The sequence below is a fragment of the Thunnus maccoyii genome, chromosome 10, assembly GCF_910596095.1.
Source record: "Thunnus maccoyii chromosome 10, fThuMac1.1, whole genome shotgun sequence".
NCBI lineage: Eukaryota > Metazoa > Chordata > Actinopteri > Scombriformes > Scombridae > Thunnus > Thunnus maccoyii.
The window spans coordinates 13,901,102-13,926,182 of record NC_056542.1 but is presented as its reverse complement, the minus strand read 5'-3'; the positions used below and the strand labels follow the sequence as shown (position 1 = coordinate 13,926,182).

Here is a 25,081-nt window from a genome sequence, read left to right as displayed (position 1 = left end):
GTCTTTAGTACTGTTTCAACACCAATGTACGTTTTGAATTATTGAAACATGCCCTAAAGGTTTGTAATTGAATTTTGGACAAAAATAAATACATATATAAATAGATAATGCACTCAATAAAGAGAAAGAAAAGAAAATAAGGGAGTGGCATGTTTCAGGAGGATAAGTAACGTGACATTTATTCCCTCCACATGTCATAAACTGAGCACGTACTGTTATTTTGCAACGTTCAAATATGTTATCAGCCGTACGTCACGCCCACTTCCGGAACGCCGTGCTCTGAACCAATCAGCGCCGAGAAGGAGGCGAAGACGCGCATGCTGATTGGTTCATTCAAAAATAACACGCTCGCAACCCCGCCATTTAAATGTTTTAAAAGTAGCGTGTCGCCCCTGTTTATCTCAAGTGTGGAATAAGTGAAAGGAGGAACAACAGCAGCAGCAGCAACGTTTTATCGACTGTGTCCGTGGTAAGGTAAGCTACAAAATATATAAGAAACTGTCCGTCTCGGTTCATATAAGTTAAAATAGTATATACTAACTCATTCAAATTAATTAATACCGACAGTTACTATCGCAACGATACGAATTCCCCCGATTTCATGAATGAAATGACGAAATCTCAAGCTAACTGACCTGACCTCAGCGTTAGCTATGCTAGCTTGTTGTTAACTTGCTTGCTAGCTCTTTGATTCACAACTAATTATTTAATCGTTGCATAAATGTTGTCATAGTTAATGCAAAGCTACAGTAAACTTGAAATCATGTATCAGTGTACGAGGCTTCTTTTTCAGAATATACAGGCACTAAATTATCATTTTAAATTTAAAGGTTGAGCCACAAATCTCTCTCCACACTATTTAATTTTTGTGTTTTATGCTTTGTTTTAAGTTGTTTATACTATACAGTGTGTGTGATAGTAGTATGGCTGCTGTATACACTTTGACTGAGGAGCATCTAGAAGAGCACAAGTTTCTCATTGTATGGAAATGCACTGGTGGCCTTGTTGTTACAACAACAATTAGTATTTTATTGTATATTTCTAGTGCATTGTGTTTTCATATTTTAGTGTCTTCTTACCATATTTTCTCTATGCTGCATGTTCTGTTGTTGTGCTTTTTATGTTTTCGTGAGCTTGTAGACAATAAAGTTGTATTCTATTCTGTTGTATTTACCTGTGAGCCAGGTAACAATAAATAAGCGTCATGGGATCCAGTGAGAGCAAGATTGCTGTGCCTGCAGCAGTAAAACCAGAACCAGCCATCAAGAACACCCGAGTCAGTCATCTGATAGATCCACGCTCTCCTTCAGTGGGCATCGATCGCACACCTATTCAGGTAGATTATCTGCATGACCCACTACCAGACATACTGTAAACTGTGGGGGGGATATCTAAAACGGATAAACAATTCTAAATATTTTTTTAGGTTGGTGGGATTGTGTCTAAAGCTCCTGTGGAGGTGAAAAGTGAGTGTCCATTGGCCTTCAGTGATCCTCGCTCACCTTCTGTTGGCATTTCCCGCACCCCTGCCAGAGACGTCATGAGAGGTAACTATTTGGTAAACAATAACTTTCAGTTTGGCTTTTATCGCCTAAAAAATGCCATGTAACACGTTTATCTTTATTTGTCCTTATAGCAACAGTTGGGTCCTTTGCTCGTCGGCTGGGTATGCTTTTCCACAATGAGACGGAGGATGAAGCCCCTCAGAAACACTTCGAAGATGCTGTGGAGGATGAGGAGGTCCATAAGGATGAGGAATTGGCTTCCACTGAGCCCCTTCTGACTCCTCAGTTGCCCCGCAACTTTGGCTCACTGGCTGAGCATGCTAACCTCCTGGCCACCCCTGTGCTGACCTCTCTCCAGAGTGCGGGTAACACAAGCCCCTTTGTGCTCCTTGAGGAGCCCCAGGTGGAGGTGGAAATAGAAACGGAGGCAGATATTAGCCTGGAGGAGGCCGAAGAAGCCACAGAATCTCCACTTAACAAGAGACTGAGCATGAGCCTGATAACTTGCCACGAGGGAGCAACCTCATCTCAGATCTTTGTTGAGGTGCACCGTGACAGCACTTCATCTCCAGTGCCTTGTGAGGATGTCGAGCCACTCAAGGGCAGTGTGGATCACTCTTATGCCGTTCCGTCCGTCACTGTTGAACCAGAGTCCCCCTCTGAGCCTTCCCTAACCACTGATCCAGCTGATTCCCCAGTTCCAACATCTCCTACACAGCCAGAGGAAGCAGAGAAAGTGCCATCTCCTGAAGAAACAAAAGATCTTGTTAAAGAATCTTCTTTGCCTCCTGCATCCACTCCATCAGAGCCACCAGCTGTCACCAGCCCAGAGCAGCCACAAGTCTGCACCAGTATCCGCTGCCCCAAATTTGACTCAAAGAGTCCCAGTCAAGTGGTGTTCAAGCCACAGTGGTTGGGAAGAGGGTTTGGTGCCACTGGGCTGAGAGCCAGAGGAGTGCAAGGGCGCAGTGGAAAAGGAGGCTCCTCTCCTCTTGCTGTCCGCGTGGCTGTCAAGAATGTAACCAATGAAAACAAGGGACTGTCTGGAAAACTGAAGCAGAAGGGTGTGTATAAAGATTTTTGGCTTTGCGTTATTTATAACAAGATATTGTTGCTTAATTTTCTCTCCGCTTTTTCTTATTTTTCTAGGTACTGAAGGCCGTTCCCCACTGCAGATCCTCAAGGAGACCAACTCGCCCAGGGACCGTCCTCAGGTACTGCACACAAGCACTCTAGTGATACTAACTTTAATTTGCACCTCTGACTCATTACAGCAATATCTGTGATTTTAGTTGTCCAAAAATGAATCCCAACACAGAAACTGAATTAACCGCTGAGCTGTAATGTTCTCCTCACTTCCAGATGAAGGAGAAGGTGTCCACCCCCGATAAGCAGAGGCTCGGGCAGATGGACCGCAGAGTGCTGGCAGTGGCTCTGGATAAGGAGAATAGATGATGCACTGCAGAAATGTGTACAGAATCTTGTTATTTTTATATCAAGTTTTTATGTGTACGTTTTTCTTTAACTGATTGTTGTTTTTGTGTGTTCTTCGACTGCCACTTTGTGTGGTTTTCCATCCTTTTTTTTGTCCTTTTTGTAAATATAAATAAAATTATTTGCATACATATTTCTGCTCTAAATCTTTGTATTGGTTGTAAACTCATTTTGCTATTGTTTCTTTTGTGCTCCTTGTGATTTTTTTTTTTTTTTTATAACTTAATTTTGTCCAACTTTTAAATTATAACATTTCTAAAATAAACACTCACATTTGCCATTTAAATTACACTGCTCCTGGCTGTGAAACTCCTGTTTATGCTTTTTCTTCCTTACCTCTGGTTGTTAGCAGTTTGTAATAAACACTAGAGTGAGCCTTCTTATGTGAAACAAGAACATTTTTAAGTCTATCCATAGGATCTTACAAATATTTGAGTATTTATCCAAACATTATAAATGTACTAAAGGTTATTTACAGTAAAAACATTAAAATCGCTGTTGTTTTATGGCTCACTCCATATCCAGCAGAGGGATTTTGTAAAAATAGACATTTAAACACAGAACATAATAAAGACATGTCTAATGCAGAATCCCATGTTTATTAGACAGTCTTTAAGAAAGGTAGTATTGCTTTACTTTGCACATTGTGTATCCAGTGTTTGGAAAAAAGAGGCAGTCCGAATTCTAGTCAGGTCTTATGTGTATGTACATGAACTGTCCTTCAAGTTTATCTGGTACCACGCAGAGGAAAAGGTAAGCTGTTATGTACACATTCATATGTATTGCTCATATGCACACAATAGCCGTTATCATCCACATAACAGTCATACAAAAAGTCCTGTCCTGAGACAAATGGGTCATCTTTTTTTGTTTTTTGTAAGTGCTTAGTGAACCATGAAGACCATTTTATTATCCCATCTGTCAGTTCAACTGTTGACTCAAAGCACTTTTCAGGTCTAGTTACCGGGGGGGTTTAGTCCAAATGATGAGACCCCAAAACCTGGTAAATATTGTCCATCAATCACATACAAAACAACTCAAACACTAATGTAGACATCTGCAAACTATAACTCAATTTTAATTGAAATTAGAAAATGGAAAGGAATTAAATGTAAGCATCTAAGGAATCTACCAAAACTAAGAACAAACAACAGTCTGAAACAAAAAACGCAAATGCTCATATTATTCGTTTGACATAACTTATGCTCGATAGAAAACACAGCATATTAGTATATCTAGTGTGAACCTACACGGGCTGTAACTTGACACATACTCAAATCTATCTCATCCAGTGTGCTACCATTTCCATTTGGCAACTGTTTTCATTGTGTGATCTTTGAATTGCTGCAATATATGTGAATATGTTATCAATTTGAACCGCAGTTTAATTAACTATTGATAGGAATGATCTTTTCTTAGACTCCCCCAACCCAACCCCTGTCCCATCCCAAATTCATAAAGTGAGAAGAAAGGTGAGAGTGCAATGTGACAGAGAGAAGAGAAATTCCTCACATTACAACCCCTCTCCAACATTAGGGCTTGGCACAATTAAAATACCCTCTTCTCACCCTATGTGGCTCCTCATCCCTCCCTCAAACTCCAAATTCTTCCCTCTTTTTTAAAAAAAAATCTCCACTTTCTCCCAGGCAGATATTAACTGCTCTCTTCCTGCTCGCTGGCGAGGAACAGCCTCAGTTCCATATCTTGAGGAAGCTGTCCCAGGATCCTGTGCAACACGCCATGCCGTCTGACGATACTCCGATACAGCTCACTCTGTTGTCATGACCAGCCAGCACTCCTGAAGCACCACACAGAGGAGAAAAACATGATGTTAGCTGGAAAAATTACCACTGAAAATGTTGCAAAAAAATCAATTGCTCAATTCATGCCACCTCTGTTTTCCGCCTGTACTCACCCACTCTCTCAGATTTCAGTGAGTCCCAGATGTTGACGTTGAAGTCATCGTAGCCGGCCAGAATCAGGCGTCCAGACAGGGACGGGGCTAGGGAGGTCACCCCGCACATGATGCTGGAGTCCTGGTAGGTGATCAGGTCCTGGTCGGCTCTCAGGTCGTACAGCTTACAGGTGGCATCATCCGATCCTGTTATCACCGCGTTACCATTGGGGAAGAACTGGAGAAATGGAAAGAGGAGGATAAAGTTGAAATCTAGGTCTGCTTTGAGCAAAAAAAGTCTCCATAGCAGAACTAAAACCCTCCTCATCCTCACCCCAATTGCATTGATGTCACTCTCGTGGCCTCCAAAGGTCTGTCTGCACGCGCCCTCCCTGATGTCCCACAGCTTGGCCGTGAAGTCACATGCTCCTGAGATGAAAAACTTGAAGTCTGGCGACACGGCCAGGGACATGCAGTCTCCCTGGTGTCCTGCGAAGATGGTCTTTTGGGTCCCTGTCTCAATGTCCCATAGTACGCTGCAAGGAACAAGGAGGGTTTAATCTGGTTTTAACAGCAGACAGGGAAATGGTTGTACACCTCAAGTAAATTATATCTTTATGTTATTACCAAGTGCAGTCTCCAGAACTGGTGATGATCTCACTGTCACTTAGGAAACGACAGCAGGACAGGTAACCTGGGCAACCAAAGAAATTCTATATGAAGCTCCACATAACACAGTTGTCTAATATGAAATCCAAGAACTACCCACTCAGGTCCAACATTAGAGCATCGGTGACTTTAAAGAGACTTAATTACCTGTGTGTGCCGCCAGCTCACGCATGACCTTGACGTTCCCATCCTTGCCCTTGAGGTTATAGATGGAGCACATGTTGTCCAAACCGCCACAAGCCACTAGGTTCCCTGAAGGTGCGTAGGCACAAGTCATCACCCACGATGACTTGAGAGGGATGGCGTTCACCTGGGGGACACACAGAGGACTTAGTGAGATTCTTTGTCTTCCACCATTAAACCACAGAAACGGAGTTCAATTAATCTGAATGGGAGACACAAACACTGTGAGCGACAAGGTCTTCCATGAACAAAGTATTTTCTGCCAAAGTTAGCACAGTTTTGGTTATTCAGTATTTGAGATTTCTGTTTTTCTGGTTTGAAGTGGGCGGGACACAGTTAGACAAAGAAAAACATCCATGCACCAACCAGGATTTAGAAACATTTGAATCAGGATCTGACAACAGTTTGTGGGTTGTTTAGGTCTTTGTCGGTTAAATCTGATCAAACCACACCTGCTCAATCCTGGTGAAGTAGATTAGCTGAGTTTAATAAATAATGCCTGAAGATGTTTTTTTTAAGCTTTGATTCTTGTTTCTTTCATTCTTCTTTTTTTTATGGCATTATATTTTCAGGTTGTCCATCCATCTCTCATGAACACGATATCTCAGGAACGCCTTGAGAGAATTTCTTCACATTTTGCACAAACGTCCACTTGGACTCAAGGATGAACTAATTAGAGTTTGGTGGTCAAAGGTCAAAGGTCACTGTGACATCACAAAACATGTTTTTGGCCATAACTCAAGAATTTATATGTTAATTATGACAAAGTTTCACACAAATGTCTAATAGGATAAAATGATGAAGTGATGACATTTCATATCCAAAATGTCAAAGGTCACTGTGACATCATAATGTTCTGCAAAAACACTTTTCTGGCCATTATTCAATGCCATAATTCAGGAACAGAAGGAGAGATTGTGACCTTCTTTGCAGCAACATCCATATTTGAAGCTTTGTCTACTGTCATGGCTACAACTTCTGTTCTATCAGAATCAACTTTATTGGCCAAACATGTGAACACATACAAGGAAAATGCACTTAATACCTTTTATTAAATTCCCTCAAAGTCTTCACTACAAATGTTATTTGAGTCTGGACAGACATGGATGTAAACTGCAACTTGACTGGTTGGTGGAGGTGTACAACTGCGAGGCGGTATTTCTAGTTTTAGTCATGTATGTTTACAGAAATACTAAAGACAAGCTGTCATGTGCAGTCATGTGTGTACACATGTATTTTTGTGTGTCTGAGAGTGAATGTCTTCTGCAAAGTTTAAGTCCTGGTTCAGTTTTAGCTGTGAAAGCAGTTTCATGGCTTCATACTGTCAACATTCGCCTACATCCACCATTTATTGTTAAACACCTCCCTCTTGTTCTTTCCTACCTTGTTGGTTGTGATACTGTCCCACACGATGAGTTTTCCATCTTGTGACGCACTGACACACAGCCTAGTGGTGGAGGATACATATAAGGTGTTAGTGACAAATTAACAACAGCCCCAAACCATGTTCTCACTAAGTCATCCAGTTAAAGCCAATGTGTGTCGTCCAGAAATCAAATCTACCAATTAGAATTCCCTCTTGCATTTTCTGGCCTGCCTCACTCTAATTTTGGGCTAAATGTAATATAAAAACATCAAATCTTGGGTGTGAAATTAAATGGCGTATATTCTTTAAACTTGTGCACAATATGCTGTGTATTTACTTGGAGTCAGTGGACCAGTGCATAGCATAGATCTTGGCAAGGTGACCCCTTAGTGTTTTCCTGGTCTTCAACTGGACACGGCCCACCACAGTGATCCCAGCTGCCGCCTCCTGCAGTGTGGTGTCCTGTACCGCCTTACGAGCTGCCTGGGGAGCGCACACAAACACAGGCGGTCAGGTTAGTGTCAGTATTGACCTAAGATGTGTCATGAATAATATGTACTTCAAATTGGAGATATGTCAGAGGATTTTCTTTGAAGAACACATCTTCAGGTCATGATGGAAAGCAAAGCCTCATAATGTTAAAGATAAACATAGCTGTTTTGATTTTTTTGACAAATGATATAGATGAGCCTACTGACAGTGATCTGGTCTTTGAGGCTGTCCGCCTCCTTTCGCAATTGCTCCATTTCACCCATGGCGATGGTTGTTGGTCGCTGTCACCAGTGGAGACAGGGAGAGATGACAGGAGAGTTGATAATCCTGGAATGAAGAAGAGGAAGAAGAGAGGTGGGGAAACAACAAAAACAGAATTCAGTTATTCAAAAAAAAAAAAAAAAAAACACTCAAGAAAAGAATTCTTTTAAAAAACTTTGTCATGTGTCCCTCAGTCTTCTAGTAACATCATTCCCTGTACTAATACCTCATTACCTGCACCTACCTGGACGATTTTAATCCTCCCTAGCTCCAGTCTCCAAGTAAGTGCTATTTTGCAAGTCAAACTGCCCCTGTCTACTTTGCAAACTTTCATAAACACACAGGAGCAAACACGCACACACACACACACACCGGAAGCCCGCAGAACACACCCTTACACACATTTGCGTGGACACGCAGACACTGACAGACACAAACGCACGTAGGAGGTATGAATATTCCAGTGTGAAATTACTTTGTTCTTCAGAAGAAGTGACACCTGCTGAGAGCACACATCCTCACCCTGAATGTACACACAAACCAGTATGTCCTGTAATAATGTCATCACCGTATCAGCTCTCAGTTCTCTGCAAAAAAACAGTAACAGAGGGGTTTTGTGGCGTTTAACACTCCAGTGAGCTCTCGCCTAATGTTGATGGCTATTGAATTTGGTAATGTCATGATTAAATGAGCAATGTTTAGCAGTAAACCAATCGCCTAATGGGGCAAAGTCATACAGTGTGACAAATGTAATCAAGGCACAAGTGAAAAAGGCAGAGTCACGATCTCAGATGTGTCTCTGTTACAGAAGCAGAGCAGTTTGAAGAGGAACGCATGACACATGACACTGTCTTCACGGTAAAGCGGCACAATATAACCAACCTCCACAAGAACAACCTCCAATTGATACTACAAAGGACTTTTCTCCCTTATGAAGAAATCAATTGACATGATACTATTTCCTTTATCTTACCTTGAAAACTGATAGGAGGGGATACTTGCGAGGATCTTATCATATGCGTCCCTGCAGCAATCTCTCTCTCTCTCTCTCTTTCTCTCTCTTTCTCTATTTGAATGAGTGTCCCTGTCAAAGCACATGACCAGGTGGATTTGCCTAGAATTTGTTTGAAGTGAAAAGGAGAGGATGGGAGTAAAGGAGGGAGTGACTCAAGAAAGAGATTTGCTTTAATTGTTTGCCAGTGGGCTCTAACCTTTATCAATGTGTGATGCTGAAAGTGAATGTAAGATTGCCTGAAACATGTTGGAATTAAATTAAGAGTGCTGATTTAAGGCCTTCATTGTAGCACAGTGCTTCAGACATCTCAGCCGCCAGCTACTGTATGGGTGTCAAAGCCTTAAACTGCTGATGACTACATTGTCCCTGAAGTTGGTAAAAGGGGATTTTAGGCCTTTATTCCAGATGGGAAATTGCTTCGATAATGAGTGTTGTAATGAATGCTTGAGTGTTTTAGTCGTGCTATTACCCTTTTGCCATTCTGTTCCTGGGACCCTGCCATTGTTCCATGTGATTAAATGACTGCTAGGGGTTGCTGGATGGTGAAGTGCATTAGCACCGTCAAAGAGAGGGAGGGAAGGGAGGGAGAGGAGGGGGTGGAGGGTAAGAGGCGAGGCAGGAGAGTGAGTTTTAAATCCTACTGGCTGAGATTTTAAGGGAAGCCTTTTGAATCAAATCTGCTCTCATCCGATTACTGACTGCTCTTTGCATCTGGATAAGAGATGGAGAAAGGGATGGGGAGGGGATGAGGGGAGGGGGGGGGGTAGATAGTGGGATGAGAATGAGGGAGGGGGCAGATGGAGGAGGAGGAACGGGACGGAGAGAGTTGTGAGAGGTGGAGGGTTTTCGGTGTGACAAGGCCTATGAACTTGAGTCTGACCAGTGACTGCAGATGTTCTGGAGTTTGCATCTTTTCTTCAGCTGAGCGCTCCTGGCCAGTTACAAGTGAAAGTCCAACTTGCAACACAAAACCTTTAAACGTAATGCTGACATGTTGTTAATTGGATTAAAATGACTATAAAGTGACGCCTTTTGTGTAGTAGCTTCCTTTTTTTGCTCATAGCCAGTTAACGTTAAACTTACTGTGTGCGTATTAGGGTTGGGTAATATGACGGTACGCACCATGAGACAAATTTGTCGATTTTGCCGTAACATTTAACATTCAGCAATCTCTTTAATATCTCTGGGTGTGTTAGACTATTGTGCTCAATCTTGTAAATCAACAACCAGTACTGTTTTATGGTAATATTGGATTTTTATATGATTTTGCATCAATGCGATGACGTACCTTTTTTTGTCAGGTATTTAATTCATTGGATTATCCAAAAACAGGGATTCAGAGTCTCCAGAAACTACATGTACATCACAATATATATTGATATCGTGATATAAAATATAATATACATATCGTAATAGAGAATTTTATCCATATCTCCCACAGCTAGTCTGTGCTACCTGGTAATTTTCTCTGACAGTCGATGATTTAGACATAAAATTTGACTACCTTGATTTTAAAATTTCCACGCTGATGACAAAAACTACATGATACATCCAGAAAAACAGCTCAACTTATTTTCATGATGCAGATTATGCCTGACAGTATTAAGAATCAGACAACAAAAGGAGTTTGTTTTTTCCTCAGATTATCAGTCCATACGACAAAACCAGCGTTGTATGCTGATCCCTGATCTAAATCCTTCTGATGTGTGTGCCACAAGATAAAACACAAATAGGTGCATTTAATGTGTGTCAGTATAATTTTGAATGGCATTTCGATATTTGATATTTAAATATTACTTTTAAAACATGTCATAAATAAGATCACAAGTACACTATGTTGAAAGTGTGCTGCATTTTTAAAATCAACAACTTTTCAACTCATGAACTGACATTTTTTTGGTATTGAAATGTGACATCATGACAGTCAAAAAATTCCTCCAGGAATTTTTGCCAAATTATGAATTAATTTCATCCTTCAACCCAATTTCTGACCCTTTGACTCTAACGCCTCTTGCCATCATCATTAACACACAAGAACCAAAAATGCAGACAGCAGCATATGACCATGCACTCACCAATTAGCAGACTCCTCTCAGGGTGTTTTGGCAGATTGTTAATCACTCTTCCTCCAGGAGTCTCCCTCTGGTCGTTGTCATAAGTTCAGCCCGACTGTTACTACACTTTCTCCCGCTTATTCACTTTTGGCATCACACACAGCGTGATATTCCTATATTCGCTCACTCTCTCCGCTGCTCCTATGAGGAACAGATGAGGATTGGAGGGATGAAGGGAGATCAGTGATAAGGGGATAAACCCTGGGATGGACAGAAAGAGGGGTGGGGTGGTGGTGGTGGTGGTGGGTGGGGGGGGACAGAAAGGGAGAGGAGACAGGGTGAGGTGGGGAGGGGGGGTGGGGGGGGGGACCAAACAAGGTGCAGAGTGTTGTTATGGGGTCACAAGACATGAGCTGGGGTGAATCCGAATCAAAAACCAAGAGATGGAAATCACAGAGGGGAGGGGAAATAAGATAAATAGAGGACTTGGGAACATGGCTTTTTATGGTGCTGAGGTGGTCTTTAAAAGATCTATGACTGGCAGGAGGGTTTGTGTTTTGTAAACCCGAGGTGAAGCTAATATTAGAAAGTTTACGGGTAGAGCAGAGATCAGACAGGGTGAAGTGGTGATAAAGGGAATAACTGCAGCTCACACTTACAGGATAATGAGGCATGGACACTTGCAGGATATGTGCTACTGTAACTGCACTATAGTCTGTGTCTCTTTCCTTCTTAATGACCTTATGCTACTCCAGAGGGACCCTTGAAGTGGACCAAATAACCCTTTGGTTAGCCCCAGTTCTGCTCTGGTGTAACCACAGTACAAAACAAACCCTTGTACCGTGAAGTGCCCGTCTTCATTTTCACCCCTGTCCGTTAGAGAGTGTGCACACCACTGTTGTTCCCCCCTTATCTAACAAAGTGAATCAATTGTATTAGTTATGAAACACCAGCACTTTCACAAACATGAGTCAGTTCTTTCAGGCAGTACTGTAGAAGGAAGAGCACATTTCACCCAAAGGACCTGAGATATCACGCGTCTGAAGTGGTCTTGAGTAAGACAGTGAGACCATTTTTCATTAATAACTTTGACTTCCCACTCAAGGAATTCCTGCTGATTTATTACCCATTTCTCTCTGATTCAACTTCTTTAAAGTTCTTTAAATCAACTTTTGACAGCCAGGAGAGCGAGTCAGCCACCATTCTTACATACTGTTTAATGTGAATTGTCTCTACAGGACATAGTAGTTTGCTGTGAACAAACATGTCGAAACACTTATTGTTTGTATATGCAGTTTTATAGCTTGACCATAAGTGTGTTTCATTCTGCTCTCTGCTTTTTAAGTGGACACACCTGAAATAATAAACCATGTAGGAAACTGAGGAGAACACATTAATTTCAGATGAAACAGAGCCTGAGTCCTCACCAGCTGATCATGATCTTTTATTTTGCTTCTGATTCAATGTGGACTCCTTTGCGTGTTGGCACGCTTTCGTACATCTCTATGCAAGCGTGTAGTATGTCTGTGTTTGTGTGTCTTGGCTACTTCCTGATTCAGTAAGGGTAAATGTAGCTCTGTAGTTTCAACCTCTGCTCGCTCGAGCACAGGCAGGCCAGGATAGAGAGAAAAGAGAGAGACTTTGGCTTACTATTTAAAGATCAATGATGCATTATCCTCACTGTAACCTCTCTTGATGAAAACTTGCATTATTTTATCTTTTGAAAAATCATATCAAAGTTTGTCCCAATGCTAACTCATTGTTTTATTTTAATGTAATCATCTCTTTAATTCTGTGACTTCATTGTGTTCACTATTTTATACATATTTTTTTTACATATAATGTATTTATTCATCTTTCATTCATCACTATATGCCTCATTTGACACTGGGGCAGTGTCATAGCAACGACTGTATTTAATTGAAGACTGAAATAGAGAAAAGGAGAGGAATAGAAGATAAATAAAGATGGAAAAATGTGAGCATCCCTCCCAGAGCGACACTGGACATTAAAGTCTTTATTTAAGTGACTCTCATCAGCCATATCTCTGTACAGTACAACAGAGAAAAGAAGAGTAGATTGCGTTTAGACCATACGGCCCGGAATGTGTGTCTGACCTCTTGGCCTTGTTTTGAATAAATGGGGTGTGGGGTGGCAGTGGGGGGTGCGGGCATTAAATGACAAATCGGTCAGACGCAAACAACTGTTTTGTACACGGATGAACAATAAAGACCTGAATCTTGATCCTCATCCCTTTCCATTTACTCTCAGTTTGTCATTACACTTAAAAATGATGTTAAACACCCTTCAGCAAGGGCCAGAAACTGTGTAGATATCTAATAAATGGTTTGGGCCACAAATAGTAGGACAGACGGTGCAAGGAAGTGCAACATTAGAGATGAGTGATCCTGTCAACTACTCACATAACACAACCCTCAGTTATAGTGACAACAGGATGCTCTGATTTCAGTTTTGTAACTATGCTGTTAGGCCTTACATAATTTCTGCTAATCATATAAAATATGGAAAGATGACATCACATGGCTGGTAGACTGCATGCTTTTCTGTGTAATTATAACAGTAGACGTCATGGTGCTTAGTGTGAGGATATCTAAGATGCATTATACAGACATAACACCTACTTAAGAGTAGATTAATGCACACTTTTAGGGTGCTGCACGGTTTCAGCGTGTGAGGGAAAGAAAAGGTTAAAACCAAGGCTCCATTAGACAGGCTTGCCGACCCAATTCTGTGGCGGCGGGGGATTATAACACAGGGGGGGAGTGAGAGTGTTAATATGGGCCATAAACAGTACTTGACTCGGTACCTAATGCACGAGACGAAGCAGAGGAGGGGGCTGAAAGGGAGGCACTGGTTGTAATGGGAAGGATAAGATGGAAGCGGGTGGTCAAGAGTGTCACTCCGCTGGACGTGAATGATTAAATGATCTCTCTCGCTGGATTACTATTCCATATTCTAAATGGGAGATTTTTTAAGCTTCATAAACAAATGCACTCATTTATGAGGGATTAACAGTAATCTCTCTATTTCTATCCTTTTTTTCCCCCTGCGCACCTCTCTCACTGTTCCCTCCTCTCCCACTTACTGCCTTCTAACTGTAGTTTCTGACGCACTACCCTAATGTAACTAATCGCATATCTTATCACATGCTCCTACTCTTAACAGACAGGAACAGACTGAGAGAGGTATATAGGCTTTTATTTCTTATTTTTAATCAGCAGGCAGCCACAGAGAGTGTGAGGTAATCGTTCAATAGATTACACAGCCTCGCTTTCACTTTTCTGCTCCCTTTTGTCCTCTCTCTCTCTCTCTCTCGCGCTCTAATGCTCTTTCTGTTCCTCACTCGTGTGCATTTGAAATACAGTATTCATGCAACATTGGTAGGGAGTCACATTTATTTCTTCTTTTATTCTCTTCATATTTAAAGGGAATGAAATCGCTCTTTTTGAACTGTCAATAAGGCACACGACACACACAGATTGACCTGGAGAATGGAAAGGACAATGTTTCCTTCACTTATGTTCATCATATACAGTATAAATACAGTATATACACATGCAAGACGTTTTACAAAAAGTTAAGGCAGCAAGATAATGAGTCTGAATAACTGGAAAGATGTAAAAACACAGAGGAGTTGATGGGTGGTGTAATGAGCAAGTAGTTTGGTCCTGTTCCACTAGAGTGGATGCAGATGAATATGTGGTTGAGTCTGTTAGGTTTGGTCTGGCTCTCACAGCTCATCTTTGCCGCCCGTCACCCTGCCTCTCCCTTTGCTCCTCTCCGTTGCTTGGCTCCGAGCGTTGGCGGTGTTGTCTGCCTTCTCCTCGTCCTCTTTCACCACACTCTGTCCATCCGCAGCCCACATGGCTTCCGCCTCCTCTCGCTCCTGGAGGAGAAAGACAGAAGTACAGAATTAATAGATGGGAAAATACTGACTTAAAGTGGCCACTATGACATTAAAAGTTTGGGAGAAACTGATTACATGTATTCCTGTAAATTTATATCCTTGAATTATGAAACCAGTAATCTCCCCTCTATAACAGTGAGACTATAAAGCTTCTGCTGAACAGGGGCATCAAGGGACAATTGTGGGATATTAATCTATATTTACATGTTTTTTCTTCTTTTGTCTTCTTGTTTGTTCTTTCTTGTTTCTTCTGTCTACTTCATCCTAACTTAACCTTAATTTTGTCTTCCTTATGTTTGTTATGATGCCTTCTGAGCATCCTGCTTTTGCTTTGTCTGTCAAAGCACTTTGTAAACTCTGTTTTTAAAGGTGCTGTATAAATAAAGTTATTATTAATAAAATGTTGTAAGCATCGTACCTATGCTTTTCTAATATTAGCAAACATAAGCTAGTGGTGATACCAGACCAAGTAAGGCTGTAGCAGCAAAACCAAAACATACTGAAGTAATCCTGTGAATTCAACATTTCATTTTTAAGAAGCAGGATGTGTTGTTTCTTCCTTTAAAGGTTGTGTAATCTCACTGTGAAGATAGGTTAGACAGACAAACCCGCTGCTAAAAGTTAGCCAACACTGAATTGGGTAAGCCACTGTAATGTAAGTATTAAAGATTATTATCTTTTCTTAAAGGACGGTGAGGTTGCAGATTGCAACCAAATGAATACCTCTCCCCTTCCAAATGTGTGGGAGAAACTATGGTGGCCGCGAAACTCATGAAAGACCCTCTCTAGAGCCAGTGTTTGGTTTGTCTGTTTTAGGCTACTGTAGAAACTTGGTGGTGTAACATGGCGGTCTCCGTGGAAGAGGACCTGCTCCCAATATAGATATAAAGGGCTCATTCTAAAGTCACGAAAACACGATTCTTATTTTCATGGGATTATACATTAATTAGAAAATACTTATGATTATTATAATCCATTTCTGCCAAGTCTGTTCTGCTATATGCCACTAAATTCTACACACTGCACCTTAAACTAATGAACAGCCACTCTTCAGAGGACTTTCTGGTATTTATGTTATTTTCCAAATGAGGACACTGCAATTTGTGCTACAAACTGATTGATGGCATACATTTATAACAAATTATGATACTTGAACATCCTTATGGCTACTGAATGACTCATTTTTTTTCCAAGCAGATATGTGATCAACCCAAAGGACACTGCCATGGTTTGATCACAGACCGGGCATTGTGAATCACAAAACATGAAGACAACCACCAGATTTGCATTGTACTCTGTCTCCGGCTGATCTTGTTACCCAGCACTGACATCACAACACCAACAACCACATGGCTGCAGGCAAAAGGTCAGATCTGAGGAGGAAGTCAGAGAGGCGTGCCATCATAACGCTCACCATGTCCCTGTACAGCTTCTCCTTGGTGAACCACAGGGCCAGAGCGCACCTCCGACCTTTTGTCACTGCAGTAACACCATGAGGGTTAATTGGACCTGAGGAGAAGCCTGCTAGTCGACCACAGCTGGGTTTTACTCGGGCCTGTAGGGAAAGGTCAAAAATTCACCAGGTCAAGCAAATACACTTAAAAAAATCATGAAATGAAGTGAAGTCAAAGTTTTAAAAAATCACTTACTGTTACTGTTTTGGCATCCCTGTTAGTGAAGAACAACTCTCCACCATCAAAGTTGTCATTCAGGTAGAGAATGGCACTATGGACAGAAATGCAATTTCAATTTAGGATTTGTTTGAAACAAATAAAATTGCCATAAAACACGATAATGATAATGAAGATATAAAGATAAAATCATTTTGTGTACCTGAGGTCTCTGTGTATAAAGGCTGGTGGTTCCTTCCAACACTGCTTGGTCTCCGGCTCAAGGAGACAGTTGTCAACATGGACAGGGTGAGACAGGTCCAGCCGGCCTTCCTGGTCCCCTGAGGGCACAGAAAATCAAACAGACAACTTCACTTACCAAAAGAACACATTTAAGTTCACAATATCAAAGTCAGAACTCTGTGAAACCTTGTAAATCCGCATGGGAATAAAGTCTAACAGTGTTCTCCCCTAAGCTTACTGTTAGTGTTACCTGCGATTGCACTGCGGCAGACCAGGTGTGTAAAAGAGACAAAGAGTCCTGAGGGGCTCCTGAAGTAGGAATGAAGCAGGATCCTCACTCTCTCGCCCAGCTCATGTAACAGCCTGGCGTCTGATTGGTTCACCAGGCCATCATGAGACAACTGCAAAAGAAAAAACAGAGAGGATCAACAAATTTCAACTTTATCTTCATGAAAATACAACTTAAAAATGTGTGATATATCTGCCTGCATTATCCCCTGTTCACCCACCTTTAAAGCCCTGAGGACGGTCAGCCCCTCAAACGTCTCATGAGGTGTGTGCGGAGACCGTCGTCCCCGGTAACCATCTCCAGCAGATGCTGCAGCCTATCAGAAACAAGAGGTGTCAGACGGTAAATAAATGGAAGGTGAGTGTGTGGTGGTGTATCTGGGAAAGCCTCACTATTTAACAATCTCAACTTACTGTTGCTAACTGCAGTATTCTGTCACACTCCTTCTCGGTCATGACTCCGTCGAGTACAACGCGATTGGTCCCATTCAGAACCTCGTCGTCCATGGTGATGGTCACACCCACCTGACGGATCGTACCACCTGGAGAAAAGATGAATAGGAAAGGGTGGGTAAAATCTAAGCTGCTACAAACTGAAACAAGTAGGTGGAAGTATTGTCTTACCTGCAAAAAACCCACTGTCATCCACTTCCTCCTGCTGCTCGCCCTCTTTCATTTTCTCATTCATTTTCTCTTTCTCAGCTCTGGAGGAACACAAAAGACCCTGAGTTGACATATCATTAACTTTTACTAAAGCTAACGTTACTGAATGACTTCTCTTCTGGTCGGTCTTACCTCCAGACCTCCCTGAGTGATTCAGGTACAACATCTTCCGGAGTCCAAAGATCCTACACAGAAAACAATTATTAGTTTTACAGTTGTTCCACTTGTGCATCACACTAGTATATATATTTGGCATCAGTACTTACTGGGTCGATGAAACTGAAATCTAAGCTCTCCATACCAAAATAGAGTAGCTTCTTCTCCTGTAAAGACCGATTAACATATTTGGCAATCTCCTGTAGGATAAACATACAGAAACATGTAGTCAGGATGAACAAAAGTAGAAAAAAAAGCATTGAAAAGTTGAAAGTCTGCAAGTGAATAAATTAAATTATTACAAACACAGTGGTGAATGGTACCTGAGCAGGCGGTGTGCTTTGTGACTCTATGTCTCCTCCTAGTGTCTCGTAGTAGAGCTGCAGGTTGTCTATGGAGTCCTTGTCAGAGGGATAAAACAGGAGGAGAGAGCGAAGCGTCTGCACTGCTCCTCTAATATCTCCAGCTGTGGGGAAGCAGGAATGCAAAATGAGGCGGCATAAAACGTCAACCGGTATCGACCTCACAGGGTCTCATTCAGAGTGTTAATTATAAAACTGATTGTTTACACCGTGTGCTCTAAATGGACAATACACCAGAAATATTATATACATAAAGATACAGAGAACAAAGCTATCATAAATCAAATAAACAAGAAATAATCGTATCACTGAGGATGGTGCAGTTCCATCAATAAGTACGATTAAGAACGTTGTTTAGAAGAAGGATTTATAATCTATTTCCTCATTCAAACCTGGATACACTGATGAATCAAATTTAAAAATCCAATCAGTTTCCCTCTGCAGCAGTTTTTTTAGACAGTCACCCCCTCTGATAGACTGTTCAACATATTCTATTCATTCTGCTCTAAAGAAACTGTTGCTGCAGACATAATGTTCAGTAAAGTGTCGGAACACAGTCTTTCAGAGGTCTCTTGGTGCCTTTGATGTGTAATTTACAGGGACAAGTGAGGCGATACACTGCCTATGCAGTGTTACAGTTGATGAATTGTTTGTTTTTGTATATTTTACCTGCCTTTAAATATGAGAAATCCTTCCTCTGCAGAATGTTCAGGCAGTGTTATGTGCCCATGGGTCTTTTTACCATTCCTTTTCACTTTTTAGGCGGTGCATTACTATGAATCAGCTTGTCTCTAATAGCAGGTGTACGCCTGTAGGACATTTTGGGAGGTTCAGAAAAGACTTCCCTAAACACAAGGGCACTCCTGAGAATATCCCAATTTAATTTTATAATAACGAATCACAACATCTGTTTCAGACCTTTTGTTGGGATGTTTTTCAGTTTTCTGGAGCAGCTGACTGAGCAGCTTGTTTGGAGTCCCAAAGACCACATCTTACTTGTAAAATCTAACATGTTGTGCTGTATGTTGAGACTGTCTATCAAAGTCTATCTCCAAATCATAGAGTCTTCTGACCATTTGGAACTGACTGTATGGTGTATTATTTCTTAAACGAGATGAAATAGAATGATGAAAAGAATCACAACGTAATAAAGTATAATATAAAGTGTAGTGTACATTGTTATCGTTTCCTTTATAATAAATTGTCAAATCTAAGAAACAAACTAGTTCTTTGGAACATTCCAGTGATAATTTAACATTGCTATTTCTAACATTAAGAAGGCTGTAAAATTCATCCAGCTCATCTAGATTATCTGAAAAGAAAAAGAAAAAAAAAGAATCTACAATAAAAGCTTTTAATGTCTCCTTGCTCTTCTTAGGAGTGGCTGAAAAATGTTTTCTTTTCTGTGACAAGTGTCTTCATCTTCAAGAGCACTTCAAGGTTCTTACTGCATGTGAAACACAGTGTGCACTTGGCCTATTCATTTCTTTTTGTGTATAAGGAGAAGTGGCACTTAAGGATTCAAGAGTGAATGTGGTGCGATCATGAAGCAAAGACAATTTGGAGGAAGATTGGCATATTAGGGTTAGGGCCACTAGGGCACTGATGCATGCAATGTTTCATTAAAAATGAAATGATCTTCAGTTTGACCTCCAAACACCAACCTTTAAACTGCACAATGTGCAGATGCTCCAGCTGTGTGGGCAGGAAATCCTCTTGGGCTGAAATCCTTCCGGGACGTGTGGCTACCTGAGTAACACAGGACTGCTGGCACGAGAGCAGCGAGAGAGAAAGAGCTAGATGGAAAAGAAAAAATGGTTTCTTTCTCTTTCTGTCTAGTTCAAAGCAAAAGAGTAAAGCTTTGTTTTTTTCTTACCCGCAGCTCTCTCGAACACGCCGTCAACACTGTCCACTCCCCTGTCCTCTGGCAGCCGTTGGGAGGCCACCACACACTGCACCCTGCACTCCTCTGTCTGCCGCAGTGTTTCATTCACACATGCTTTCCATTTCTCTGCTGCTTGTGGCCAGTCAGAGGAGGCCTCATACTGCAGTGCAGAATCATACAGGACCTGCGTTTGGTGACAAGTAAAGACAGAATAATAGATCAATAATAGATTCAAAATGCAGATGCTGCTAGACTGGCTTGTGTTAAGAGAAAATAAAAGTAGAAACATAGACTTTAGATTTTAATCCATGAGTGCATGCAATTACATGGGCCATTTAAGCCTATTTCAGACATGCCTAACCATGTTGTAACAAGAGTGTCTAAATAGACAAAATCAGCTCAGGTAGAGGTCTTCAATGAGTAAAACCAGGTTTGGATTACACGGTTGAATCACAGAAAGTGGAAAGTGAGAGAGACAGGAATTCAATCCCTCAGGCCATAGCTGGCTTCTCTCAGTTATATCTCCAAAATATTTCTCTTTGTATCCATTTAGTTAACTTCAGAGTGTGTGCTTACATAAAACTTTTTATTTATTGGGCCTCAAGTTCAAGTTCAGGTTCAAGTTTATTGTCATTCCTGTCTTTACAGGTTATGCAAAAAGCAGGAATGAAATATAGTGCCTCCAGGGCCATAGTGCAATACATAAAAACAATAAATTAAAACAAAGCAATAAAAACAAGCATAGGACAATAGAGCATAAAAACTAAATTAAAGTAAATTAAAACCAAGCAATACAAACCAGCTTAGAACAACAGGAGCAACAAACTTAGAAACTACACTTAAGATTTATGTGTAGAAACATCAAAGTGTCTGAGTGCTTGAGAGCTGCGGTACTTATGTGCTCCTGAACTGTCCAACCCGCAGTCAGGTGGGACAGTTCAGGAGATAAACAGGCTGTGGAAAAAAGCTGTTTTTGAACTTGGTGGTTCTGGACTTGATGCTCAGCCAGTGGCTCGAATAGACCTTGAAAGGGGTGAGAGGAGTCCTTCATGATGCTGCAGGCTTTTCTGTTACACCTTTCTGTGTAAATGTCATTGATGGTAGGGAAACTGGTCCCAGTGATGTGCTGGGCCATCTACACAACCCGCTGCAGGGCCTTCCTGTCTGCAGCTGAACAGTTCTCATGCCAAACAGTAATGCAGAAAGTCAGTATGGACTCTGTGGTACATCTGTAGACCCTGGAGAGGATGAATGTGGACAGACCAGCTCTCTTTAGCCTTCTTAGGAAGTACAGGCATCGGTGAGCCTTCTTTGCTGAGGAGGAGGTTTTCTGACTCCAAGAGAGATTGTCTGTGATGTGCAGGGAGAACTTAAAACTGTTTACTATCTCCATAGTCTGACCATCGACCTGTAGAAGGAAGTGAGTTGCTCCAGCCCTCCTGAAGTCGACAATCACCTCCTACATCTTGTCGACATTCAGAGAGAGGTTGTTGCCTCTGCACCAGATCTCAAACTGTCTCACCTCGTCCCTGTAGGTGGATTTGTTGTTGTTGGTGATGAGCCCCACGACACCATGCAGTCGTGGGTCGGCAGTGTGTAAAGTAGTGGGATTAGCACACAGCCTTGGGGGGCTCTAGTGTTTCAGGTGTGGATTCTGGCTGTCTGTGTCCAGTTACTCAGAAAGTCTAAAATCCATTTGCACATTGAGGTGCTCAGTCCAAGAGAGCTCAGCTTATTAGTCAAAGTCTGGGGAATGATGGTATTAAACGCTGAGCTAAAGTCAATGAACAGCAAACAGGCAACAGAGAATTGTCCCAACCCTCCTAAAGATGTTGACCTAATAAATCAGACCTGTTTATCCCATAAAACCTGGATGAGTTTATAAAATTCTAAATCCACAGAAAGTGATCAACTGAATTTTAAATATCAAATATTAAACTGTAAAATACTCTGTCCATGAAAAGCAGGACCATAAGATACTGTGTCTCTGTTCTCCCTTAAGAATTATTTGGTATTTGAATGGCAAACCAGTGCAGTTTATTGACAGTCCATTATAGAGCTGCAACAATTATCCTTAGAAGATTAAAATGATGGCAATGATTTTGATAATCAAATAATCGTTTTAAGCTACTTCTAAGCAAAAATGGCAAAAATTCACTGGTTTTAGCTTCACAAATGTGAATATTTTCTGGTTTTTCATAATTCTTCTATGATAATAAATCAATTATCTTTGGTTTTTGGACCATGGTTGGACAAAACAAGACATTTAGAAAAGCTCTAGGAACTTGTGATGGACATTTTTCACAATTTGCTGACATTTTACAGGCCACATGAATAATCAATTAATTGAGTAAATAATTGGTGGATTAATCGATAATGAAAATAATTGTTGGTTGCTGTCCTATTATCATTATATGATTTCTGGGCTTGGAAGTTTAAGCATTGCAGTTACCTATCGTGGCCAAAATTACATGCTGATACAAAACTACCTTCTTATTTTCAAACCCATCACCCCCACTCCGCCCCTCCTTACCCAGTGTTTCTCATTCTCAAGCTCTCTGTCCTGGAAGTCTTCCTCTGCCACTCCTTTCATCCTTCTATACTTCTCGATGTTGTTCCTCATCTCCAGGTGACTGGGGTTGGCCACAAAGTAGGTCTGAGCCGCTGATGCCGCCTTCTGCAACTTCTCCAACTGATGTGGAGGAAGAGGAGAACATGTTATTTTAAATATGATAATACTGATGATAAATTATCATCAGTAGTATGCCATAAACCTTCATTACTACCTTAAGAACAGCTTACCTTGTAGTATGTGACCTGCAGAAAGTTGTAGGGGTTGCGAGTGCTGAACTCATACTCTATGTCTGTGGAGACGGGAAGCTGTCCTGCAGGGGTGACAGAGCGTCCAATACAGAACCTCAAACACTCAGCCTTCTGCTGCACCCAATCCAAGGCCCAGAGGTCCCACAGACTCCCCTCTTGAGTGTCTGACAAAACAGAAAAGATGCTTCATTATAGGGAGGCACATATACCGTCATACAAACAGTTCATCCAGTAGGTCAATTATGCAAAACATTTCACTGTTCAGTTGTTGTAAATGGTAATAATAAATGCAAAAACTATATAAATGTATCACTCTAGTACACATCTGTGTTATCATATTGCTTTACAATTTAGTAATTCTTAATTCTTCTTATTAATAATCTTAAAACTAGATTTTGACATTAGGCTCCTCAACTAGACAGAGCCACAAGGTTAGCTAATAATGCAGGAACCACCTTAGCTGATATAGCTTTTCTTGTGGTGCAAATTCTCTAACAACTTTGCAATTAAATTACCAAAACTCAATTGACAGGCAGTGAACCTACAGCTCTGGGGCCCCTGGAGATCTGGGGCCCCAGGGTAGTTGCAGGCATAGGTCAGTAATCTAGTTTTAACTTGATAACCCCAAATTAACATCTGGATTACTGCTAGGCCCAAACATTTGGATAGCTACAAGCAAAAAGTAAAATTTTCAAGTATTTTTTGAATATATAAATACATAAAATTTAAGTAATGTATACATTGCATAGGCTATGGCAAAGTAATGTATGAACCTACACACTTACTTAACATGTTACCAACTATGTGTGCATGTTCTATACAGTATATTGTATTATTTAAAAACAAATTTAACTTGATTTATTCATATAGATGAACAAATTGCTAATAAATAACAGCTGAACACGTTTATTATAATAAATCCGGTACACCACTCACTAAGTCCACTTCAACACTATACACCACAAAGACACGCGCGCGCGCGCGCGCGCGCGCACACACACACACACACACACACACACACACACACACACACACACACACACACACACACACACACACACACACACACACACACACACTATTTAAACCTCATAATTTACCCAGTTTGTTGAATGCATCTCGTCCTGCTGTCACACATTTATCATGACACTGCCTGCGGATCCTGAACAGTGATTCCTTGGTTACGATGGACTTCTCCAGCAGCTCCGCAGCCTTTCCCCAATCCTCGTTAAAGTATGATCGTACCCCTCTATAATACAAACGATCATACGGCTGCAGCAGTGACAAGACGCTACCGCTACCCTGGTTTGCTGAGGTTAAATTAAATACTGCTAAGATAAAGATATGAAACGCCACGTATACAGTGAAATAGCCGAAGAGCAGCGCCATGGTCAGAGAGACAAGCACTCTCTGGAGGAGACGCAGTTTGCAGAAGAGGAGGGACTAGTTTGGGAAATATTTAGGGAACGAAGGAGTTTGCGGTCCAAAAAAGTTTCCTCCCAATCTTGAAGAAGGGGCAACAGCTCACTACAGCTCGTCGTAATCATTTAGACTGGTTATTAAGTTTGTTTAAATTGAGCTAACAGCTAGATTTAGCATGATTTTGTTTAGGGTATTTGCGCTGGACGTCGTGTTTCACTACACGTTACCATGGTTGCAATACTTCTACGCGGCCGCGAGGTGTTATTTTTTTTTCTCCACCCGTATTCTGGCAAGACCCGCCCCTACTCTGCCTCTGATTGGCTCTGAGCCATAACACACGCCCCATTCCTAAACCTAACCAATCTAATCAACGAAAGCAGCGAGTATTAGCCAATCAGAGGCAGAGTAAGGCGGTTCTTCGCGGAATGCGGGTGGGGGGACCGCTAGAGGAAGACGTTCGTTGAGCTCAACGGACGTTACCGTAAATATACAAATAAGGGCGGTTGAACCACTATTCATTGTTTGGTAAATAGTTAAAGGACATATTCGCAATTATTCAGGTCTGCCTTTAAACAACAGTCAGGTGCCCATATGAACACTGAAAGAGGTTTTCCTTGCTGTAATTATTCCTCCTGTTTTTACTGGCTATTAAACGATCTGCTTCAAATGTGCTTTCAATGTAAGTGATAGGGCCAAAATCCACACCATGTCTACACAGTCATTTTGTGCAAAAATGCATTTAAAAGTTGATTTGACGCTTGTATGAGG

General features: G+C 41.3%; 3 protein-coding genes across 5 annotated transcripts; 1 reads left to right on the top strand and 2 right to left on the bottom strand.

Annotated features, from left to right (window-relative positions):
* Positions 1-366: 366 nt before the first annotated feature.
* On the top strand, positions 367-3,132 carry cdca3 (cell division cycle associated 3). 2 transcript variants are annotated; one of them, XM_042423001.1, is made up of 6 exons: positions 367-469; positions 1,186-1,336; positions 1,427-1,547; positions 1,637-2,569; positions 2,655-2,719; positions 2,868-3,132. In XM_042423001.1, the coding sequence occupies exons 2-6, from the start codon at positions 1,205-1,207 to the stop codon at positions 2,958-2,960; spliced, it is 1,344 nt and encodes a 447-aa protein (XP_042278935.1). In that variant the 5' UTR covers positions 367-469; positions 1,186-1,204; the 3' UTR covers positions 2,961-3,132. The 2 variants fall into 2 exon arrangements, with proteins under 2 accessions (XP_042278935.1, XP_042278934.1); XM_042423000.1 differs by having other exon boundaries at positions 375-474.
* A 504-nt stretch (positions 3,133-3,636) lies between these two features.
* On the bottom strand, positions 3,637-9,834 carry gnb3a (guanine nucleotide binding protein (G protein), beta polypeptide 3a). Of its 2 annotated transcripts, XM_042423034.1 has the most exons (9): positions 9,760-9,834; positions 7,810-7,930; positions 7,449-7,594; positions 7,129-7,192; positions 5,710-5,872; positions 5,521-5,587; positions 5,228-5,429; positions 4,915-5,131; positions 3,637-4,797 (listed from the first exon to the last, which is right to left on the bottom strand). In XM_042423034.1, the coding sequence occupies exons 2-9, from the start codon at positions 7,864-7,866 to the stop codon at positions 4,691-4,693; spliced, it is 1,023 nt and encodes a 340-aa protein (XP_042278968.1). In that variant the 5' UTR covers positions 7,867-7,930; positions 9,760-9,834; the 3' UTR covers positions 3,637-4,690. The 2 variants fall into 2 exon arrangements, with proteins under 2 accessions (XP_042278968.1, XP_042278969.1); XM_042423035.1 differs by lacking the exons at positions 7,129-7,192; positions 7,449-7,594; positions 7,810-7,930; positions 9,760-9,834 and adding an exon at positions 5,967-5,998.
* Positions 9,835-14,136: 4,302 nt separating this feature from the next.
* On the bottom strand, positions 14,137-24,585 carry p3h3 (prolyl 3-hydroxylase 3). Its single transcript, XM_042422920.1, has 16 exons — positions 23,992-24,585; positions 22,871-23,055; positions 22,602-22,760; positions 20,060-20,252; positions 19,848-19,979; positions 18,145-18,287; positions 17,932-18,021; positions 17,798-17,850; positions 17,627-17,706; positions 17,417-17,544; positions 17,224-17,319; positions 16,965-17,115; positions 16,695-16,812; positions 16,511-16,586; positions 16,276-16,416; positions 14,137-14,840 (listed from the first exon to the last, which is right to left on the bottom strand). Exons 1-16 carry the CDS (start codon positions 24,278-24,280, stop codon positions 14,685-14,687), a joined length of 2,190 nt encoding a protein of 729 aa, XP_042278854.1. The 5' UTR covers positions 24,281-24,585; the 3' UTR covers positions 14,137-14,684.
* Positions 24,586-25,081: the final 496 nt, after the last annotated feature.

What these genes read in the sequence shown, in the direction of transcription:
- cdca3 (XM_042423001.1), top strand. Translation starts at nt 1,205, where the DNA reads ATGGGATCCAGTGAGAGCAAGATTGCTGTGCCTGCAGCAGTAAAACCA. An exon ending in TCGATCGCACACCTATTCAG is followed by an intron (nt 1,337 to 1,426) that starts GTAGATTATCTG and finishes ATATTTTTTTAG; the next exon opens with GTTGGTGGGATTGTGTCTAA. An exon ending in TGGAAAACTGAAGCAGAAGG is followed by an intron (nt 2,570 to 2,654) that starts GTGTGTATAAAG and finishes TTATTTTTCTAG; the next exon opens with GTACTGAAGGCCGTTCCCCA.
- gnb3a (XM_042423034.1), bottom strand. Translation starts at nt 7,866, where the DNA reads ATGGGTGAAATGGAGCAATTGCGAAAGGAGGCGGACAGCCTCAAAGAC. An exon ending in GCCTCAAAGACCAGATCACT is followed by an intron (nt 7,595 to 7,809) that starts GTCAGTAGGCTC and finishes TGCGCTCCCCAG; the next exon opens with GCAGCTCGTAAGGCGGTACA. An exon ending in CACTGGTCCACTGACTCCAA is followed by an intron (nt 7,193 to 7,448) that starts GTAAATACACAG and finishes CTCCACCACTAG; the next exon opens with GCTGTGTGTCAGTGCGTCAC.
- p3h3 (XM_042422920.1), bottom strand. Translation starts at nt 24,280, where the DNA reads ATGGCGCTGCTCTTCGGCTATTTCACTGTATACGTGGCGTTTCATATC. An exon ending in TCACTCAGGGAGGTCTGGAG is followed by an intron (nt 17,707 to 17,797) that starts GTAAGACCGACC and finishes GTGTTCCTCCAG; the next exon opens with AGCTGAGAAAGAGAAAATGA. An exon ending in TGACAGTGGGTTTTTTGCAG is followed by an intron (nt 17,545 to 17,626) that starts GTAAGACAATAC and finishes TCTTTTCTCCAG; the next exon opens with GTGGTACGATCCGTCAGGTG.